Source organism: Aquarana catesbeiana, linkage group LG03 (assembly GCF_042186555.1).
Source record: "Aquarana catesbeiana isolate 2022-GZ linkage group LG03, ASM4218655v1, whole genome shotgun sequence".
NCBI classification, from domain to species: domain Eukaryota; kingdom Metazoa; phylum Chordata; class Amphibia; order Anura; family Ranidae; genus Aquarana; species Aquarana catesbeiana.
The window spans coordinates 121,936,015-121,958,450 of NC_133326.1; the positions used below are offsets into that span (position 1 = coordinate 121,936,015).

A 22,436-nucleotide genomic window follows, 5' to 3' on the forward strand; every position below is an offset into this window, starting at 1 on the left:
TTAATGCTTTATTTTGGATATTGCACAAAGAAATACAAACAAATCCATTGTACACTAACCGGTATGCACCCAAGACTTTTGGCGTTTGTACACTTTATAAATAAGGTTGAGCTCAGGCATGTTTGCAAACAGCACGTGCAGAGCCCGCCAGGAAGTGGGCACTGCGGAGCACTAATCACAAGCAGTGAGACATTGTCCCGATGCGCGGCTGCAGAGACCGGGAAATGTCTCACAGCTTGTGATTAGTGCTTCCCAGTGCCGACTTCCTGTCGGGCTCTGCACATGCGGTTTGCAAACACCCCTGAGCTCATCCTTATTTACAAACATAATGCAATATATGAATCTAGATAATCAATTTTCTTATACATTATTACACATACATCTAGTGCAAAGCTTGTATCGGTCACATTTTTTCAAAGCTCAAAAAAAAAAAAAAATAAATAATTTGTGTTCTTTATACATGCACAGACAATTATAGAGCAAGTCTTGGGTGGGCAAATGCAAAAGACCTAGTATATCACGAAGTCAAGAAACTTTCTCCCTATAGTTAATCAGAAATGTTATGGGGGAAATGGGGAGGAGGCAAGTCTGTGTGGGGAGGGAATTTTATGAAGATGAAGCAATAAGTGAAAAAGACTCAAAACTCACAAAGGACATTTAAACCTTAATTGAAATTAATCTCTCCCCCCCCCCTCCAAGTCGGTTACATAATGGTAGGTGTTTATTTTTTCTTAAACCATGGGTTGTAGGTTACTACCTTCAGGTCATTGGACACTAGCAAAAGCTTTGTTGGGTTCCACCTCAGTGTATCTATATAGATCCACTCTGAGAGGCTCCAGTTTTTTAGCAAGCAGTAAGGAGATCATAGAGGGAGGAGGGGAGGAACCTGTATCCTGCACTGCACTCCAAAATATGGAATTTACAGGCACATTACTTATTATCTAAGTCGTATAGTACAGGACACAGGAGATGATTCTTAGACCATGGGATGTCCCCAAGCAATCTGGTGGGCAAAAAAAAAATAGCCAAAACAGCAACAGGCTCACAGGAAAAAAAAAGAAGGGTCAACGGACCCGAATAGACAGGTGACAGCAGAAGCACCTTTTGGCTCAAGCAAGAGAGCCACCTGGCAACAAATAGTTTTGAAAACATGAACAGAAGATCAGGTGGTGGCCCTGCAACCTGTGCTAAAAACCCCCCACACAAAACACAGATGATTGATGCGGAAAAAGCCCAAGAATCCTGACATTTTCTGGAAAATTCAGAAGGGTTCCTCCTGAGGATCCTAGATAAAAGGGCAAAATAACTGATAAGAAATATGCAAAGAATTACAGGTCATATCGACATTTGCCTTGTTCCTTATATGCTCTTTTTCTAGCTAAAATGGCGCTGACTTATTGTTTATGCAACTGGCTTAGTTCTGACCAACGCCTAAAAACATACTTAAGGAACTAGCAAAAGTTACCATAATAGGAAATCTTGTGAAAGGCACACTGGATTTGGCAATAAAGCTGATAATGCACCATGAGTCACCAGTGTGCCTTAGCCAATGGAAGTTTGCCAAATACTGCTATAAAACAACCTGTGTACAGTGTTTCTGCGTGACTTTGCACGGAACTCCTTGCTGTAAAAGTTCACCACCCCTATGTATCGATACATTTATAATAAATCTGTCTTCTAATCAACATGACCGGAGTTGACTGATTAGTGAGAGAATGGAATTTTACTGACATCATGGTCCTTTCGAGCCGGAAGTAAGGATTAGGTGGTGGATCGAACGGTTCCGTCCAAAATATCGGTGAGTAGCAGACTCCCTCTCGCCGAGACCTAGGTGCTCCCACTCAAGTTAAGTGGATAAGAATGAATGGCTTGAATGGTTAATATATACTGCTAACACCCTTAAAAAAAGAGAACTGCTTGGTCTGTGCAGGGGCCAGACCCCAGCTGGCTACAGTGCCTTTTCCCTTAAATAACAATACAGATCCAGATGGTTTAGGGTGTATGCTAAAGCTATATAAAAAAAACATACAAACCTGACACCAACACTCCCTGTCACACGTTTTGTTGTTTCCCCAGGTTCAGAGACCTCAAATACCCCATGTCACGGTATACCCTGGCAACTTTACTTGTTTTGCACTTCCGGGGAATGAGAGAGGCACAGATTTGGGGTCTTTACCGGATGACTACTGCATGGAGAGGATTAACAAAATTGTAAAGGGAGAGGGTGACGACTGGGTTGAGCACGACACCCAGAGGGCGGACGTCTGGTGGTTATGCAGAGATAAGAGGCTCAGAGCGAGAATCCCAGCCAATATGAATTAAAGTGAATGCCTTATGCAGAATCCAGTGCCTGAAGCAAACATTAAAGGCTGGCCCTGCGGGGTCCGGTTAGGGTTCCCCAGGTTTAAACCAAGGGTAAATGATTCAGAAACTGTTAGTTAGCCTCAAGACAATAAGCAGTCAGGTCTTGATAGAAGTTTATGAAGAGGTAAGTAAAACATTGGACAGAGGGGTGGCTGTGGACGTGGTATACTTGGATTTTGCAAAAGCGTTTGATACAGTTCCGCACACACGGCTCATGTGTAAGTTAAAGTCTGCAGGCTTGGAAATATGAGTTTGTAAATGGATAGAAAACTTTCTAAAAGACAGAATTCAGAGAGTAGTGGTTAATGATTCTTATATTCTTATCATTTTGCCCCTGTTCAAATCATTAGTAAGACCTCATCTGGAATATGCAGTTCAGTTTTGGGCACCAGTTCTCAAAAAGGATATCGGGGAACTGGAGAAAGTGCAGAGAAGGGCAACCAAACTGATAAGAGGCATGGGGGAGCTCAGCTATGAGGAAAGATAAGAGGAACTAAATTTATTCACTCTTGAGAAGAGGAGAAAAAGGGGGGATATGATCAACATGTTCAAATATATAAGGGGTCCATATAGTGAAATTGGTGTTGAGTTATTCACTTTACGGTCAACACAGAGGGCACGACTGGAGGAAAAGAGATTTCATCTCCAAATACGGAAAGGTTTCTTCACAGTAAGAGCTGTGAAAATGTGGAATAGACTCCCGTCAGAGGTGGTTCTGGCCAGCTCAGTAGATTGCTTTAAGAAAGGCCTGGATACTTTCCTAAATGTACATAATATAACTGGGTACTAGCATTTAGGGATCCCTTCCTGATCCCTTGGGGGATCAGGAAGGAATTTTTTTCCCCTGCTGTAGCAAATTGGAGCATGCTCTACTGGGGTTTTTTGCCTTCCTCTGGATCAACTGTGGGTATAGAATTGGGTCTATTGGATTGTACGATTTTTTTCTTTTTTTTTTTTATGGTTGAACTGGATGGACTTGTGTCTTTTTTCAACCTGACTAACTATGTAATTATGTAAGTGTCAGTCTAATGGGGAATAAAAAAATATATTCTCCAACAGGAGTAGGGTCCATTATCTAAGGACACTAGCAAAATATTGGGGCCTCATGAAGTGAACAGGATTATAGGGATACACTCAGGGCAGTCCCAGCAAAGCTTTTAGCAGTGTCCATTCACCTATAGGTAGCAGCAAATGACCCATGGTCTGAGAATCCATTTGTTTGTCTTGTACGATTAAGAAAAAAAACACTTACTGCTCTTTAAATCACATTAAAGCGGATTTCCACCCATTTAAAAGTCAGCCGTTACAAAAAATGTAGCTGCTGACTTAATAATCAGACACTTACCTGTCCCATGGTTCAGCGATGTGGCGCACGAAGCCCCGCTCCTCTCCCCCTCCTCTCCATGGCGCCGGCATTATAACTGTGGGTGCCTGGCTGTGGCTTCACAGCCAGGCACGCACTGCACATGTGTGAGCAGCGCTGCACACTGTGATTGGCCGGGCAATCTTCTGGGGCCAGTGAGCATGCAGAAAAAGGGAGACCAGGAGAGTTTTCCTGGTCTTGATAATACCAACTCACCAAATACTCCATTTTGCCAGCAGGGCATTTAACGCATCCATAACTTCCAACTGTGTCTAGAGAAAATGCAGATGACCAGGAACTTGTGGAAATACACAGCTGTATCTGTTTTAGAATCAAAATAGCAAGATTATGGTTATTAGAAGCAACTATAAAGGGGGTCTTCATAAAAGAAAATTATCTCTAGCCCCCGTGTTCAGTAACAATAGGGTACCCATGTCTTCACTAACCAAAGTTTGCCAGAATAAGAAGGTGTTAATCATATTTTACCTACTGAACCCAGTTTGATCGACACATAGGCTTGTTAAACTTTAGTTAATAAAAGAAATGTCACTATGGCCCCATTTAGACGATACATTGCATTAATGCACTACATTGTCAAACATTAATTGCATGCCATTAAGGCAGCCCAATAATTTTGAATAGTCAGGAAGCAAACTTTAATGCACAAAAAACAAAAGATATATGTATTTTTTTTACAGCGTGGGTGTGCTGCCTGTTACAGTAACAGCATGTTAGGGTTCTATTCAGAATGAAGAAGAACCACACCACAGTTCATTTGTTTTATTGCATATTAATTCAACACTAATATGCAAGTGGGCCCATATAATGGCACACAGGTTGTTCTGTTAATTGAATTGTATGGAACATTAATTTGTCTTGAATACGATTAGAAGATAAACTTTACAAAAGTCTATTTTATAGTTCCTACAGAGAATATAACATACAAAAGTGTTTTTTCATTTGTAAAGACAAAAGCCAGATACTAATGTACAAACATCTGATCACATACACTCATAACTTTATAGTACCTTGTTCTTGCTGAAGATGTTCTTCTTCTTGAATGAGAAAAGAATGACATCTCTGTAGTCTGATGGGTGTTTGACATGAATGTCTTCTGCTCTGTATTGCAGGATACGAGATGTCTTATTGATGATCCAGTAGGGGCTAAACACAGAAAGCACCAGGCGGTTCCCCACACGTTTCACATGTACGGAAAGGTCAACAGTCATTACTTCAGCAGTGTCCGCAGTGAAACTCACAGTGAAAAACTCAGGAAGATTTTCATGGACTCTGAAATGTCCATTCCAATTCCTGCCCTGGTACTTGATTAAGACAAGCTCCATAATTTCACCACTGATGCGTGAATGGAGGACATCACAGGAGCTTCCTTCTGGCAGCATGTGGGCATCTGCAGTTCCCTGAAAAAGAATATAATCAATCAATCAATGATTAATTACATTATCACTACACAATGAGCCTATTTTTTTCTGAATTTTAATATGCACCATGGAGAAATGTAACTTTTTTTCTACTCTACAGTTCCAGCAGTTCAAAATAAAGGGGTATAAATTAGGGTTGCACCGATACCGATATCAGTGCCGATACTAAGCATTTGCACGAGTATTGGTACTCGTGCCAATGCCGATACCTGAAACCGATACCCTCAGGTTCAGCTCTTTCATCTGTCAGCACGATTCCCCCGCTGAGAGATGAAATGTATTCAAAAGAATGCAGGCAGTCATTAGTTGTTAAGGAGCAGGGCTGCCGCTTCCTTAACCAATGACGTTTCAGCTGTCAGTGGGGATTTCCCTTGCCCCCAGTGGACCAGCTCCGGCTCAGCCCCCTCCCCCTTAGCTCAGTTTTTTGTGTCCTCCGGCGATGTGCTTCTCCTCCTCAGGCTCCTCTGCGGGGTAACAGATCTGCCTGTCTGGTGAGTAGTGTGCCCTGCACTGAGCCAAGTTTGAGGCTGCAGAACTTCTTGGAGGGGGAGGGCAGGTCAGCTGGGTGTTGTAGTGCAGTGATTGGCACTTACGCACCGGGATAATGTGAGTACCCCATTGTGGGGAGTGTTATATATTTATTAATAAATTTTCCCATCGATATTACACCATCGAGTTTATATCTATGGAGCTGCATTGATACCAAGCTGGAGACTGACATCTGTTGATCAATACAGAGCTCGGGGGTGGCTCCAAAGCGTGTTTTGACTCAGTGTAGCAGCTGGGTCACACGCTCTGAGGTGAGCACATTAACCTAAGGGGGCCACTGAAGTGCACTTGAGCATGATTTGCAGCACCAAGGATTTCACAGGCATGTTGGATGACACTATCTATGGACACTGTTTTTACACACTTATTTGATGTTGAATTATAGGACTTTTCACTAATCACTTTATGATCATCTATCAGGATTGTTTATTATATTAATATGAAGCACTAAGCACTTTTGTATCTGTTTACGCACTTAAAATATTTGACAGTATTTCTTATGCACATTGCACTTTAAATTGTCTGGTTTACATGAACTTTTTTTTTTTTATATATACGCTTTGATTTTCTATCACTTGACTGATATAGTTTACTCTAGCGCAGCTAGTATTTTTCTTTATATCACAGATTGTGTGACTGGAAGTGACTGGCATCTGTTTGCATTGGATAAATGTCAGTTGCTGCTGTTGCACAAATAAAACAATTGCTTTCTATGTGCCATTTCACATGCAGCCCAGAATTGTAGTGCAGTGAGCTGAGGTAAAAATGCAAACATGTAGCATTTTATCGCAGCAAACATTTAGGCACCACATGTCGCTGCACAATGCACTGCGTTAACATGTGGAGACATGAGTGGAGTTTCAATTTTTGCAATTCAAATAAAGTTTAAAGAAAAAAAAAAAAAAAAAGTGTGATGCACTAAAACATTCATCACATTGCCCCTCTTTCCAGTACCCACTGCGGCTGGAAAATTACAACTGCCTGAACACTAAATTTGAGCATTTAGTGCATGGGCAGTATGAACAAGCCCTTAGCAATCTTTCCAAGGAAATAGGATGCAATTAAAACCTTTAAGAGAATCCAGTCCTTCTTGATTATATCCAAGATTAGAACAAAAAAAAAAAAAAGCTTTGGCTGAAGTTCCAATAGACATATAGATCTTATTGGTCCTAGACCAAGTGAAAAGATTAAAGTAATTCCAACTGGGTGATATTTAGTTTATTAAAGTAGTGTGCATTATATAAAATACTGTTTTCACCATTTTTATCCTTTTTTTGCATCACAATGTTGCTGATCTCTTCCAATTTTTTTTCCAACTTCAAGTCCACAAACACATGCTCCAGCATTGGCTTCCAGTCATTGTTAATTGGACAAGGTTAGCCAATGTCTGTATAATGTGTTTGGGATTGGACCCTTAAAGCCTCAATCAAGGGTACATACGATAATTCAGGAGCGCAACTAAGACACAACTGGTAACCCCATAAGAGAAAGTGTCTAAACCCTTATCAGCAGGATCACCAGGTATTCTTAAGGAAAAGCTGCATATTTAAACTATTTGAAAACATCTGCTAAAATGGCATGCTTATATGAGATTGTAGTAATTGGGTTTAGATGTACTTTAAGCTCAAACTAAAAAGTGAGTGGGCATCATTAATGAATTTATTAAAATCTTTATTTAGGGAGTGCAGATTATACATAGAATTCAACAATACAGTATGACAGTTATCTGTTTCTGTAAGTATTTTTCACACACAAAAAAGAAAAGAAAATCAAGTATATATAGGTTTAACAGCAGGTATGGTTCCTTTGAAATGTGCTATTAAGGCAGATAGTCGTAGGTTAACGGTACCAGCTTGATTTATCCATCGGTGCTGGGGATAGTGCCCTCTGTCCGAAGTTAAGTAATAAGCTTAGATCTAAGTATAATTCAAACGAGGGAGCTCCAACAAAACATTGTAACTAACTATGTGACTTTCCGAGGGGTCACTCCAGTCTATCCCTGTTGTCTGAGTAGTGCTCTGCCATCTTATGGTGAATTAAGTCTATGTATTGCGTTATATACAAATTATGGTGTTCAATCCTACGAACATAGGAGTGGCACCAATATGGGATACTGCAATCCGGGGTTTTTTTTTTTTGTTTTTTCCTTACCCCCTTTCCCCTTTACTGCTGGGGAAAAGAGGCAAAGAACACTATTAGTGCCAAAAAAGCAAAAAGGGAATAGGAATGAGGGGAAACAGAAGTGGAAAAGCAAGAAGGAAGGAGGGGAAGGTATAGGGTTCTGGCGAGGCCGGCGGCCCGCAGTCCCGAAGCATCCGGGAACAGACATCTATGTGTACGAGTTGTATTCATCTGAGAAGCGGAACATATTCCAATGTGTTCAACGGGTGCCATGTTCCTCCTCTTTTTCCCTGAGAGCAGCTGTGAGGCTCTCCATCTGCTGAATATCACAGACCCTGCTAAACCATTGTGTCACTGTTGGAGTGGACTGCTGCTTCCACATGCTGGGAATACACGCCCTAGCTGCGTTCAAGAGGTGTTTCAGCAAAGATTTGCGGTACCGCTTACTAGACATCGGAGTCAGGTTCAGGAGTACTGCCGCTGGATTGTTCTGGAGAGCCACATCAGTGAGTTTGTGAATGATTTCCAATACCTATCTCCAGAAAGGAGTCAAGGCCGGACATTCCCAGAAGATGTGGATTAATGTGCCATTTTGTGTGCCACATCTCCAACATAGGGGACTGTGCCCCGGGAAAATGGATGCCAGCACCGAAGGTGTCCTGTACCATCGTGTCAGAATTTTGAAGGTAATTTCTTGGTATTTGCTACATAGAGAGGATTTATGTGCAAAGAAGAGGATTCAGGTCTTTTGGTCTTCTGTAAACGTGATGTTCAGATCTCTCTCCCACTTCCCCAAGTATGGGGGATCCTGTTGGGACATATGGGTCAGTAAGATGTTGTAAGATTGAGAAAGAGATTTCCGAATTGGCTCCTCGCCCATGCACAACTCCTCAAAGGGTGTAGGTTGTCTACAAAAACCCCAGACCTCTGGAAGGGATCTGAGAAAGTGTGACAATTGTAGGATCTTCCATCTGCCCAATATGGAGGTGTTAAAACTAGGGTATATGTTAGAAGGGTCATTCCAACCCGAAGGCCCACAAAAGGAGGAGGCTCTAACTAGTCTCCGATCCGAGTGGAGCCGAAAGGACCGATCGGAAAGGCCTGGGTGGAAATCCGGGTGTCCAATTATGGGTGTCATTGGGGAAGGAAAATTGGGCGTCTCCACCATTCTGGAGTATCTACGGAGTTCCTCCAAGGTGGCATCCAGCAATGGGTGTGAAGGTAAGAGTCTGGAAGAGCGAGTTCCACTCCAGGGTAGACCCTCAATGGGAAACGGAATCGTTTCCTGTTCTAATCCAATCCACAGCTTGTGTGATGAGTGTCTGCACCAGTCTACAATTCTGTTCATGTGGACTGCTGTGTAATATAGAGCTGGGTCAGGGAGGCCCACGCCTCCTCTCAGTTTTGGTCTTTGTAATAGGGATCTCTTGAGCCTCGGTGGTTTGCCCCGCCAGACATATCTAACAAATACTGAGCGTAACTTACGGAAGAATTCCTGTGGTATCCTAACAGGCAGTGCCTGGAGGAGGTAGCGCAGTCTCGGCATGATGTTCATTTTTAAAACATTGCATCTGCCGAACCAGGAGACCGCCAGGCCCCTCCATCTGTCTAGGTCTGAGGAGAACACACTCAGAAGTGGTTGAAAGTTGAGTTGGTAAATGAGGTGTAGATCAGAGGGGATTTTTGTGCCTAGATACTTGATGGCCTGAGGAGACCACCGGAAGGGGAAATTGCCGCTAATGGAGGCCCGGGATCTAGGGGTAAGAGTGATGATAAGCGCCTCTGATTTTGGAAGTTAATTTTGAAATCCGATAACTCCCCGTATTTACGTATGGCCGATAGTAAGTTTGGGAGAGACGTATGAGGATCCGAGATGTAGAATAATAGGTCGTCCGCATACGCGGCAATTTTATGGTGATAAGTGCTTGTCTCGAGTCCCTTGATGTTCGGGTTAAGCCTTATATGTTGTAATAAGGGCTCTAGTGAAATTATAAAAAGGAGCGGGGAAAGTGGACATCCCTGCCTCGTACCGTTACTCATCTTAAAGGGGCTAGAAGTACTCCCATTTACCCTAACTGTTGCTGTAGGAGAGGAATATATGGCAGAAATCCAGGACAACATAGGAGCTGGCATGCCAAGGCGTCGCAGGGTGGCCAAGAGGAAAGTCCAATTTACCCTGTCAAACGCCTTTTCGGCGTCCGTAGATAACAACATGAATGGGATGTTGAGGCGTTTAGCCCTAGCCACTACATTTATCGTCCTGATGGTATTATCTCGAGCCTCTCTGTTACGGATAAAGCCTGCTTGGTCCAGAGGGATTATGCGTTGGAGAACTGAGCCTATTCACTCAGCCAGGATTTTTGTGAATAGCTTCAGATCACAATTAAGAAGGGAGATAGGCCTGTAACTCGCACACATCAGCGGGTCTTTTTCAGGCTTAGGGATGACAGATATACTGGCTTGCAGGATATCTGTAGTTATGGCCTGGTTATCCAGTATGGCATTGAAAGCAGTAACGAAGTGAGCTGCCAGTTGAGTTTGGAAGGTTTTATAATAGGTGATGGTGAAACCATCGGGGCCGGGCGCTTTCCCCGTCGGGGTGTTGGTTAAGGCCTTTGTGAGCTCATCTGGGGTAATAGGCTGTGAGAGCAAATCTCCTCCTCATTGAGGGAAGGTAGTTTCGCAGCTGCGAGATATGCCTCTATAGAGTCTACACTATTTTGGTTCCGTTCCCCCGAGGGAGAGGAGTGTAGATTGTACAGGGCTTCATAAAATACCCTGAAAGACTCAGCCATTTCTGCGGAATCGTGAATTTTGGATCCTGTGGAAGAAGATAAGGCGGTGATGTAGGAAAGGTTGCGCTGGGTCCGTATGACGTTTGCAAGTGTTCTGCTGCACTTATCTCCAAACTCGTAAAAGGTTCTGCATATCCTCAAAAGGTTATTCTTAGCATGAAACAGAGAATGCTCTCTGATTTGCTCTCGGAGCTTGGTTACTTCTGCCTCTGTGGCCCTGTCTGGATGGTGTTTGTGACGTTTTTCGCAATCGTGTAATTTTACGAGTAGTTCAGATAGTATTTTTTCTCTGGCTATTTTGAGTCTGTGGCCATGTTTAATAAATATTCCTCTTATGTAACATTTATGCGCTGACCATATAGTTAGCGGGTTGGGGACCGATTGTTTGTTACTCTCGAAAAAGAGATTCAGTTCTCGCAAAATATCTGCTCTCACCTCCGGATCTTGAATAAGGGATTCGTTTAGACGCCAGGTGGCTCCCTTGGGAGCCGGCCGTTTCCAATTTAGGGTCAAAGAGATCGGAGCGTGGTCTGAGAGTGCGATGTGTCCAATCTGTGCCCCCGTGACAAGTGGAATTGTGGCGTGGGAGACCAGAAAGAGGTCAATTCTGGAAATTAATGAATTTAACCTCTTGTTTACATCTTGTTGCAGGAATCAAGTAATTCTATAATTTATAGCCCTGAAGTGGGATTTTTTTTATCATGTTGTAAAGCGCTGCACAATCTGTTGGCGTTATATAAATCTTGTATAATAACAATACTCTTATTTGACAGGAAATACTACATTCTCTTGAAGTTATACCGGCTTAATGTAAAGAATAATTTAAAATATTGTTGGCAGTTTTGTAGTACTCCATTAAAGGGGTTGTAAAGGTAAAAGTTTTTTCACCTAATGCATTCTATGCATTAAGATGAAAAAACTTCGACAATACCGCCGCCCCCAGCCCCCCCGTTTTACTTACCTGACCCCTCGAAAGTCCCGCGCTCGCTCACGACATCCATTTCGCCGCTCAGCCTGGCCGCTGATTGGCTACAGTGGATGGAGTGAAAGCAGCGCAGCCATTGGCTCGCGCTGCTGTCAATCACATCCAATGACGCGGCGTGCCGGGGGGCGGGGCCGAGTGATACAGTGAGCGGCTATAGCCGCCGGCTGTATCACGGGAGCGTGCCCGCAAGAACTAACCACCATGCGAGGGAGCTCGCATTAAGGTGGTTAGTTCTCTCGGGGAGGAGCTGAAACAGCCACCGATGGACCCCAGAAGACCAGGTCCACTCTGTGCAAAACGAGCTGCACAGTGAAGGCAAGTATAACATGTTTGGTATTTAAAAAAAAAAAAAAAAATTACTTTTACAACCCCTACAAAAGCTTAATCAGTCTTAATAGATGACTGGAAAAAAAAAAAAAAAATCAGTCATTACTGTGCAGTTCTGATCAATTTTGTACTACAATTTTAACTAAATGACTGCTTGAAGCAGGAAAAAAAGAAAGTCGTAGGTGGTAGATTGCTGTAATTGAAAGCTGATGGAAAACTCTAAAACTGTCAATTAAAATGCCAAGAACCTTGCAAGCATTATACTGGCCTTCAATCTTCCACTAATCTTTGACTAACATTTGAGTTCATTATCACTCCTTTAAAGACTATATATTACCTATTAAGCCGGCCATAGACGATTCGAATCTCTGCCGGTTCAACAGGAACCAGCTGAGATTTGAACCATGTATGGGCAGGCTGACTGTACCCATGTTGATCGATCAACTTGGGTAAAGCCTGACGGATTTTACATGCAATTATTGATAATGGCTGTTATAGCCGCTAGCAATAATCACTGTGTTCTCCTGGCGGAAACAGCTTCCCCTGTCGAAAGAACACAATGGCTCCACGGGAGGGATTCCCTCATCAACACAGTCAACCACTTACTTTCTTTCCTGCAACTACAGAAAATCTCTCCATCTATGGATGGCCTTACCTTTTTTTTAAAAAAAACAACTCAATGAAGTATCACTGGAAAGTATTGAGGGAGGTACGTATGGTTTGTTAAAGCGGAGCGCCGCCAAAATTTATTTTTTAAAAGTCAGCAGCTACAAATACTGCAGCTGCTGACTTTTAAAACATGGACCCTTACCTGTCCAGGGCGCCCACGATGTCGGCACCCGAGGCCGAACCGTCTCTCGGTCCTCGGGTGCTGCCGCCTCCATCTTCGGTAAGGGAATCAGGAAGTGAAGGCTTGCGCCTTCACTTCCTGGTTCCCTACTGCGCATGCGCGAGTCGCGCAGCGCAATATGGATGGTCCCTGCTGTCTCTGGGACCAGTGTGTTTCCCAGCAGACAGCGGGGGGGGGGGGGACGGGAAGTGGCGTAAATAACCGCAGGTATCTGCACCCCCCTCCCCCCTGAAAGGTGTCAACTGTGACACGATGAGTGGAAGTTCCACTTTTGGGTGGAACTCCACTTTAATTACAGCTTACATTTCTGCACTGTCTTTTCTGAGGTACAGCTCTCTTAAAGCCTTATGTGAGAGCAGTTGCGCCCCCCCCCCCCCATCACGTTTTATTCAAAGTATTATAGTTTTTCCACCTTTAATGTGACCTATAATCTGTACAACTCAATTGAAGAATAAACCAAAATCTTTTAGGCGGGGGGGCAAAAATAAAAAATGAAAATAACATGGTTGCATAAGTTCTAATTAACCCTAAATAAAGTTCAGTTGTTCCAGTAAGTTTTTCCTTAAATTTCTTAGTCGCATCCTACAGCAAAAGATACGGTTCGCAGAGAGCTTCCAAAGCATCAGAGGGATCTCATTGTTAAAAGGTATCAGTCAGGAGAAGGGTACAAAAGAATTTAAAAGGTATTAGATATACCATGGAACACAGTGAAGACAGTCATCATTAAGTGGAGAAAATATGGCACAGCAGTGACATTCCTAAGAACTGGACGTCCCTCCAAAATTGATGAAAAGGCCATAGGAAAACTGGTCAGGGAGGCTGCTAAGAGGCCTACAGCAACATTAGAGACGCTGCAGGAATATCTGGCAAGTACTGGCTGTTTGGTACATGTGACAACAATCTCCCGTATTCTTCATATATCTGGACTACGGGGTAGAGTAACAAGATGGAAGCCTTTTCTTACGAAGAAAAACATCCAGGCCTTGCAAAATTTTGCAAAAACACATCTGAAGTCTCCCAAAAGCATGTGGGAAAATATATTTTAGTCTGATGAAACGAAGGTTGAACTTTTTGGCCATAATTCCAAAAGATATGTTTGGTGCAAAAATAACACTGCATATCACCAAAAGAACACCATACCCACAGTGAAGCATGAAGGTGGCAGAATCATGCTTTGGGGCTGTTTTTCTTCAGCTGGAACAGGGGCCTTAGTAAAGGTAGGGGGAATAATGAACAGTTCCAAATACCAGTCAATATTGGCACAAAACCTTCAGGCTTCTGCTAGAAAGCTGAATATGAAGAGGAACTTCATGTTTCAGCATGACAACGACCCAAAGCATACATCCAAATCAACAAAGGAATGGATTCACCAGAAAAATATTCAAGTTTTGGAATGGCCCAGACCTGAATCTGATTGAAAATCTGTGGGGTGATCTGAAGAGGGCTGTGCACAGGAGATGCCCTCGCAATCTGACAGATTTGGAGTGTTTTTGCAAAGAAGAGTCAAGATGTGCCATGCTGATAGACTCATACCCAAAAAGACTCAGTGCTGTAATAAAATCAAAAACATTTTCAACAAAGTATTTGGTTAAGTATTTAGTTTGTTCCTTTAGCTGACTGTTTCAGTCCCCATGCATTATCTGAATGTACTTAGTCATTGTGCTAGGAGTCTATGGCCCACTAATTGCAGATATACAGTATAACGTGCAGGGGCCAGGAGCAGTCAAGTGATGGCACTACTGTGTTCTCATCAGATTTTTCCACCATTAATAGACTTAATCGCAAAGATACAATTGAAAAAGGGCATCATATCTAAAATATATGGCTATTTAATTGACCAACTCCAGGGAAAGGCTACCAGTCAAGCTAGACGGGGATGGGAAAAGGACCTAGGAGATCGAACAGATAAAAAAATGGCAAAATATTTTGGAACAAGTACAATCGGTATCAGTTTCACTCCAGCAAACTTTAACACAGTTATACATAATTCATAGGGTGTATAGGACCCCAGTTAAATTGTATTACTGGGGTAGACGAGATACATCTGACTGTCCCCGCTGTAGAAGAATCTCAGCTGACCTAATGCATATGCTATGGAAATGTCCCAAATGATTTAGGTACTGGCAAAAAATAATTGATACTATTAACTGGGTATACCAAATAAGTTTGCTGGGGTGCCTAGAAAAAGAAACATACATACATACCAACAATTAGGATAGCAATTAACAAGATGTTGTTTATTGGGCGAAAGCTAATCGCACAAAAATGGATTTCCCCAAATGTGCCAACATACGAGGAATGGCGCCTACAGGTTAATGACACTGTATTAAAAGAACGGCAGGTTTGTCAAAATAGGGGGTCAATAAAAAAGTTAAAAAATATATGGGATTTAACGCTGGGCATGCCCAGGAGGATTCCTTTTATAATAGCAACAGATGGAACTCCAGGGATGGATGGATTCTTTTTCAAATTATAGGAAATGTGGGGAAGGATAAGTGAAAGAGGGTGAAATAAGGGAGAGTAAATAAAAGGTAGGAGGAGAAAAAGGGAGAGAAAGGGAGAGGTGGAAAAAAAAGAGGAAAAAGAAAGGGAGAGGGAGAATAAAGGGAAAAGAAGGAGGGAAGAAAGGTGGAAAAAGAGAAAGGAAGAGTCAGAGGGATAAGTTTAGGATATAAATGGATTGTATAGATAGGCGTACCTATAGATATATATGACTGTTGGTCTTATTGCAGGGGGGATTTTTTCCCATGGATGGATACAGCGTGAGATAGACAAAACGGGGGAAAGAAGAAGGAGGGAAAGGGACGAGATATTTACACGAATAGTGTTGATGTAATGAAGAGAAAGATAGGAGTGTGTTGGCCTCTTGGTTTGTTTACTGTTTTTGTTTGTTTTATTTATTAAAAAAAAAAATTGTGTATTTTGTTGTTTGTGTTCTAACCGTTGTAAACTATAATTGGTGCTAATAAAAATTATGAAAAAAAAAAATTATATTATAATAAATATATATATATATATATATATATATATATATATATATATATATATATATATATATATATATATATATATATATATATATATATAGTTTCTTTAGCCGACTGTTTCAGTCCCCATGCATTATCTGAATGTACTTAGTCACTGTGACTGGACTGTGCTAGGAGTTTATGGCCCACTAATTGCAGATGTACAGTACAATGTGCAGGGGCCAGGAGCAGTCATGTGATGGCACTACTGTGTTCTCATCAGATTTTTCAGAAGGCTATATTTTGAAAATACAGCAAGACAGTAAGTATAAGGGCTCATTTAGAGGCGCGATTATGCCCATCCTTCATGCAGAGCTGCTGGCAGGCTCATTTGTATCCACTTTGGAGCTGTGTGCAAGCAGCCCTTAGAAGTGGATGAACATGCAACACTAGCACTGACACAATCGCATGCCAACGTTTAACATGGGAGCAGGAGCTCCAAGGTGGATGCGCATGCATCGCCCAGTGGCTCTGCACGGAGAACTGGCTTAAGCGCCTGTCTGAATGAGCCCTAAGCAACAAGCTACATATACCTACCACAGTCCTTTCCAATGATACCTTTAACAAGCCAAACTTCTGAGTTTGTGTATACTTGCCTCTAGAAGATATCTCAGGGAATAAGGCAGAAGGTTCTTGATGGTCAGTGATGGATAGAGATGAATAATGTAGGCTGGATCCCAGTCCTTCTCACCATTACTAGTAATGAAGTTGATTTCATCAGGAACAGCAGTACAGTTCACTATAAATGGAAGGAAGTTTATCTCGGTTGCTGGACACTGAAGGGTGCATTGAACCTCACTGCTCCTGTGAAGCATTTCCTTCCACATGATGTAACTAGTGGACTCTTTAAACTGCCCATCCAGAACACCTGTCGGCTTCAAGAATAGCTGACACCTAACAATGTTACAAAATTGGACAGAAAGATAAATAATAAATAATGCAAAAGCTTATTAAGGGCAAAGTAAGTTTTCATAAAAAAAGGGCATGAAGGTATATAAATGATTTACTATTACACAGATTTAAACTAGACATTAATCTGAAAGTAAAACTCCAGGAAGCACCCTCAATATATATATATATATATATATATATATATATATATATACATACACACACACACACACACACATACATACACACACACACATATATATATGAGCAAGTCCTAACAATATCCCACTGAAATTTCAGAGAAACAGCCTTCCCTGGGTGAACACATCCTACTGATTCATTCCATGACTCTTAACAGGCCATTAGATACATAAAAGCGTGTAGCACTCATATGTTCTTCCTGCTACACACACCACTACAGGCAAGTTTGAGTCAAGTAAAGATTATGACCCGAACATCCCTTGGTCTCCTACTGACAATCTCATTTGCTACAAGAAATTGCTAGGAGAGGTCTGATCTCCAGCACAAAAAACATAGATAAGTTATAGTAAAGTAGGCCATCCAACCCTATTTCTCCCACAAAGACCTAAGTACATGTAAGTTGTTAATGATAAATGTTAAGCAACATCAGAATTAACGAATTTGCATAACTAGACAAGTCATTTAAACCAAAACCATACAACATGCTCTAACTTGAGCTTCCACAGTCACCTATCACTGCTAGTTTGTTCTATCTGTGTCACTAGATTGGGTTCACAGATTTGGGGTCCATGCACACTGGACTTAAACCCCAAGCAATCATATGCTTTGTATGCCCCAAAAGCTAAAAATCGCTATTCACCTTTTCTATGTAGTAGTTTCCCCTGTCACATGAACGCCATCCCCCCGCATTAGGAAACACAAGCCAGCTGGTGGGCGTTCAAAATTCTTTTCTAGCTTCAACAAGAAGGGGAAGTGGGAGGTGGGACTGAGAGGGGCAGAGCGGAGCTGAATGGCTGGGGAAACCATGAACCAACACCACCAATGGGCATGTACATTCTCTTCTAGCTCCAGCACATCTGCATCGCAAGAAGAGTGGGAGGCTAGACTGAGTGGGGCACAGTGGAGCAGACTGAGTGGGGCACAGCGGAGCTGGCTGGGTGGGGAGAACAGGGACCGACAATGGCACACGAAAGTATCAGTGAGCAGCCACATTCGACTGCACACATTAGTTGTTGTCGGTCAGAGGGCTCTAGAATGGCTGGATGAGATAGGTTTTTCTAAATAAGCCAAGTGGACAATAGAAAATCTAATGTCATGAATCATAGAAATCTAAGCTAGATTATAATTTTTGCCTGGAATTCTACTTTAAAATATGCCTCTAAAGTCCTAATGCGCATGGACAGATAGGATACCACTGTGCTGCTTCTATAGGCAAAACGCAAAACTCCTGTAGAAGCAATGCTGTTTATGCCTGGTGTGCACGGACTCTTCAAACTTGGACATTATAAACCCAAAGGTTTTATCAACTAGCTCATAAAAATAATTGAAGAACCTTGAAAAATAATTCAAGAACACAGACATTAAGCTCGCCATAGAAAATTGGTTGATTCCCCCATCAACCCAGTCAGTGTTGATGGGGGAATCCCTCTCGATGAGCCATTGTGTCGAACCATATATGGGCAGGCTGAGACGGCCTGTCGGATTTTACATGCAATTATTTTTAGCGGCTATGGTAGCCATTAACAATAATCACGGTCTTCTCCTGGTGGGCACAGCCTCCTCCCCCCCCCCATCGAGAGAACACAGTGATTATTGCTAATGGCTACCAGAGCTGATAGAAATAATTGCATGTAAAATCAGACAGGCCGATTCAGCCTGCTCATACATGGTTCAAATTTCGGCCGGGATTCGAACCTTCAATGGCTGGCTTAAGACTAATTAAGTGCAACTTATTGTTTCTTTCTTTCAGCTAAGATTTTGATATAAATTCAGAAAAACACTAAGAATGGACCGAAGGTTCGAAATTTCCACTTCTGATGGGATAAAAAAAAATACCTGTATGAATGCAGCGGTACATGGAACTCTTCATCTGGTTTACATATACCAACTTGCTCCAGTAGCTTGGGATTTGGCACAAACTTATACACAGTAAAAGGCACTGAGAAATGGTTCATGATCTGAAATTACATTTGTATTACTTTATTATCTTTTCATATTAATGTACAGTAGGGCTACAAAACAAAAAATTTCTCTCTGTCACTCTCATGACAGCATGAGAAAATACACTAGTAAATAATTATGCAAAAAATCAAGTGATACTAATATTTCTTAATCTCTCCCTGGTACTCAAAAGTACAGTACTAATAAAATAGGTCTACTAAAACTTCATAAGATACATAAGGCTGGCCCATAGGGATAGCACAATGAAAACAAAACAACATTATTTTAGGCAAAGAAGGAAAAATTTCATTCACCTGCAGAGGAGATCGAATAAATAGTACTTTGTTCCCTTCACTGGCATCAATTTGCACAACAACAGAGACTGAATTCTCCTCCGAAGGACTGCGCACATTATAAAGACGTCGAGCTGGCTTTGTGATTGGGACGTTTGTCACCTCTGTATATCCTTGAGGCACTAGGAGGAAAAGTAAATGAAAACTAGTAAAGATCCATATTCAGGCATTTCTAAAACTCTATTTCCACTAATCTGATATCCTATTTGTACATGAATAGGGGAAGAAAAGAAGGTGTGTGTCTTGATATTTTCCAATGGGATTACAGCAATTACCTATGCCAAGCGTTAGTAGGCTACTTTCTTGCCGAAGTAGGGCCGACAATCTACCACGATACAAAGGCTCTACTTCAGAAAATTCAAGCTCCAGTGACTGCCCTTGATTCACATCATGAACATTATTGTGTGTTGATGAGCCAAACTGGCGTAAATTTCGGCCATGCTGTAGTACAAGAGGGACACCCAGTGCATTTATGATGATCAAAGGGGCCTTGTCCTTTAAAGAATAGTCAAAAGTTGAAGCGGTTCCTTCAGAGAAAGCCTAGGGAAGAGAACATAAGGCCTCATATGAAAATGTCTGACATTTAAGAACAAAATATTCCTAAATACATTTTCTTCAAATATGTGCAAGACACTTACTGCAAAAGATAAAAAATGTCAATTATCAATATCATCTCACTTCTTTTTTTGATGTTCTGGAAAAACAATCATATAAAGAACATCTCTCCAATCTGCATAATGTACTGACTGAAAGCCTTATCAAGACCATAGTCATAGTGCACTTTAAGCCAGGCTATACAATTGATTTACCACCAAAAATATATACTAACTTATGAAACCCACTGTAAAATTTGGTGTGTTTGACAATCTTCACACTTACCTTTGACAAGTTACTGAACACACTCAGAGTACATTTAGAGACTGTAATGTTCATGGTATCTTTAGAAGTAATGTTAATAGCAGATTGAGGCTCAGGGACCACTATGAAATCATCTCCTGGGAGAAGACCTTTGTCCTGGACAGGGTTGTTCTTCATCTTTAATCAATAAGAAACATATTGCATTATTTATTATACTACACAACATATTTTCAGTTTATAAATATTAGCAAAATCCATAAAAAGCTAAACCAGACTTGAAAAAAAATACAAATCATACAGCCACAGCATTAGAAAAAACTTCTAAACGCTGCATTATAATTTAGTAGTCTCTAACCTCGAATTTCAGACTCCAGCGCCGATTTCCACTGTCAACTCGTTCAATCAAGGGCTCCCACACGGCATACATTTCATTGTAGTAGTGAACCTGTAAAGATGTGTGGCATCAAAAGAGTTGTAACACACTGCAAATATTAAATAAATCGTGCAAAGGGGCCCACACACCAAACACTCGAGGGCACAGTGAAATACATAAAATTAAATCAGGCCAATTAATAAGATCAACGAAAATTCAGTCTGTAGGCAGCTGCTAAAAAAATCTTCAAGATAAGATCCAAACAAACATAAGTGTAACAAACACAAGCAGCGCTCATAAATCAAGAACTTGCTGAAATAAACTGTAACTAAATACAGTGCTGGTGATTAAGGGAACAAGTATAGAATATGCAGTTCAATTAGGAGGATGACAGGATCGTACTCCGCTGAAAAGACAACTCTCAAACAACAGCTGTATCTTCTACATACGAATCACGCTCCCTATGAAATCAACACTCACCAGATGTCGGTAAGTGTAAAGCCTGATGGAGAAACCTCCTCAATCATCTTAAACGACTGCTGTCCGCTCTCACATTCAAGATTGCAAATAGCATAAACCCCCTCTATTCTCTCCGGCAACCTTTCTGACACTATTACAAGGCCGTGTGTTCATTTCCTGACATGTTTCGTAGTAATAACTTCGTCTGAGGGTGGAGTTCACCCTCAGCGGACAGCTCTTACCTTATCATCTGGTGCTCAAGCTGACTGAACTGTAATCATCACGCTTTTAACACATTTACTCAGTTAATGTGTTTTTTTATGTTGCTTGACCAATAAACTGTTTTCCCGAGTTACGCTATTGGGCTGCAATTTGTCTTATGAGACCATAGCTTTACCTCCGAGAGATCCGATTGAGGATTACCTGGCAGCCAATGCAATATACTGAATGATCAGCGGGACGAGCCATTCACTCCCTAATGTCCAAGCATAGCCTGCCCAGAACCACCCTTCAGTGACAGCAATCGTTTAAGAGGAGGATTGAGGAGATTTCTCCATCAGGCTTTACACTTACCGACATCGGGTAAGTGTTGATTTCATAGGGAGAGAGATTTGTATAGAGAAGATACAACCGTTGTTTGAGAGTTGTCTCTTCAGCGGACGATCCTATCAACCTCCTAATTGAACTGCATATTCTCGTTCCCTTATTCACAGAACTGTATTTAGTTACAGTTTATATCAACAACACTGCAAATATTGGCATGCTTATGGGATGTCTTCATGAACAGATGTTTATAAGTTTGTTTCTCTATTGAAAATGTTGACAAAACCTAATCAAGGAGCTACACAAGCCATTAAGGGTGCATTCAAACCTGCAAATGCACCCTGCCTGTGATTAGATGCGAGAACCCCAGTGGGTGTCCCACGATTAGTTGCGAGTAGGCAGCACCATTAAAAGCAAAGGGAGGCTGCCAGCTCTCGCAGCTAATTGCACCCATTCGCATGTAATCACTCATGCAACAGTCACATGCGAATGATCGCCCTGGGCGCAGACTGCCTGCATCCAGGGTTAATCACTCACATGTGATCCCTGCTTGAGAGACTACATGCGAATGGGTATGAATAGCTGCGAGAGTTGACAGCCTATCATTGCTTTAAATGGGGCCGCTTACTCGCAGCTACTCACGGGAACCACCGCTAGGGTTTTCACATCTAATCGCAGGCAGGGTGCATTTGCAGGCATGAATGCATTCTAAATCTTTTGGCTACTAGGAGGTTTAACGGCTTATTCACAGTGACCTCGTTAGAATGAGTTTACCGTGGACAAAAAGTAAATTTCTCAGTAGCAATAGAGATTTTATCACCAATGTAGTCCTGTCTCCTGTACCTAATTAGTTGGTTGGATTGATTCCATTGTGACTAATGCTAAATATTACTTGAATCACAGGCAAGGTAATGTAGTGCCACTAAATAAAAAAGTTGATGTATAAACTAGTGCCTCAATCTCTTTTGGTACTGGTACATCTATGCATAAAGAATTTA

The 22,436-nt window shown here is 41.7% G+C and overlaps 1 protein-coding gene across 1 annotated transcript in view; it reads right to left on the reverse strand.

Moving 5' to 3' along the window:
- Positions 1-22,436, reverse strand: part of VPS13C (vacuolar protein sorting 13 homolog C) — a 548,274-nt gene that overhangs the window by 117,877 nt on the left and 407,961 nt on the right. The window contains exons 57-64 of the mRNA XM_073619118.1: positions 20,419-20,508; positions 20,085-20,240; positions 19,481-19,745; positions 19,167-19,327; positions 18,748-18,869; positions 16,416-16,713; positions 4,756-5,145; positions 3,944-4,048 (exon numbers count right to left, since the gene is read on the reverse strand). Of these exons, the coding sequence (XP_073475219.1) occupies positions 3,944-4,048; positions 4,756-5,145; positions 16,416-16,713; positions 18,748-18,869; positions 19,167-19,327; positions 19,481-19,745; positions 20,085-20,240; positions 20,419-20,508 (1,587 nt within the window). The remainder of the gene's footprint in view (positions 1-3,943; positions 4,049-4,755; positions 5,146-16,415; positions 16,714-18,747; positions 18,870-19,166; positions 19,328-19,480; positions 19,746-20,084; positions 20,241-20,418; positions 20,509-22,436) is intronic.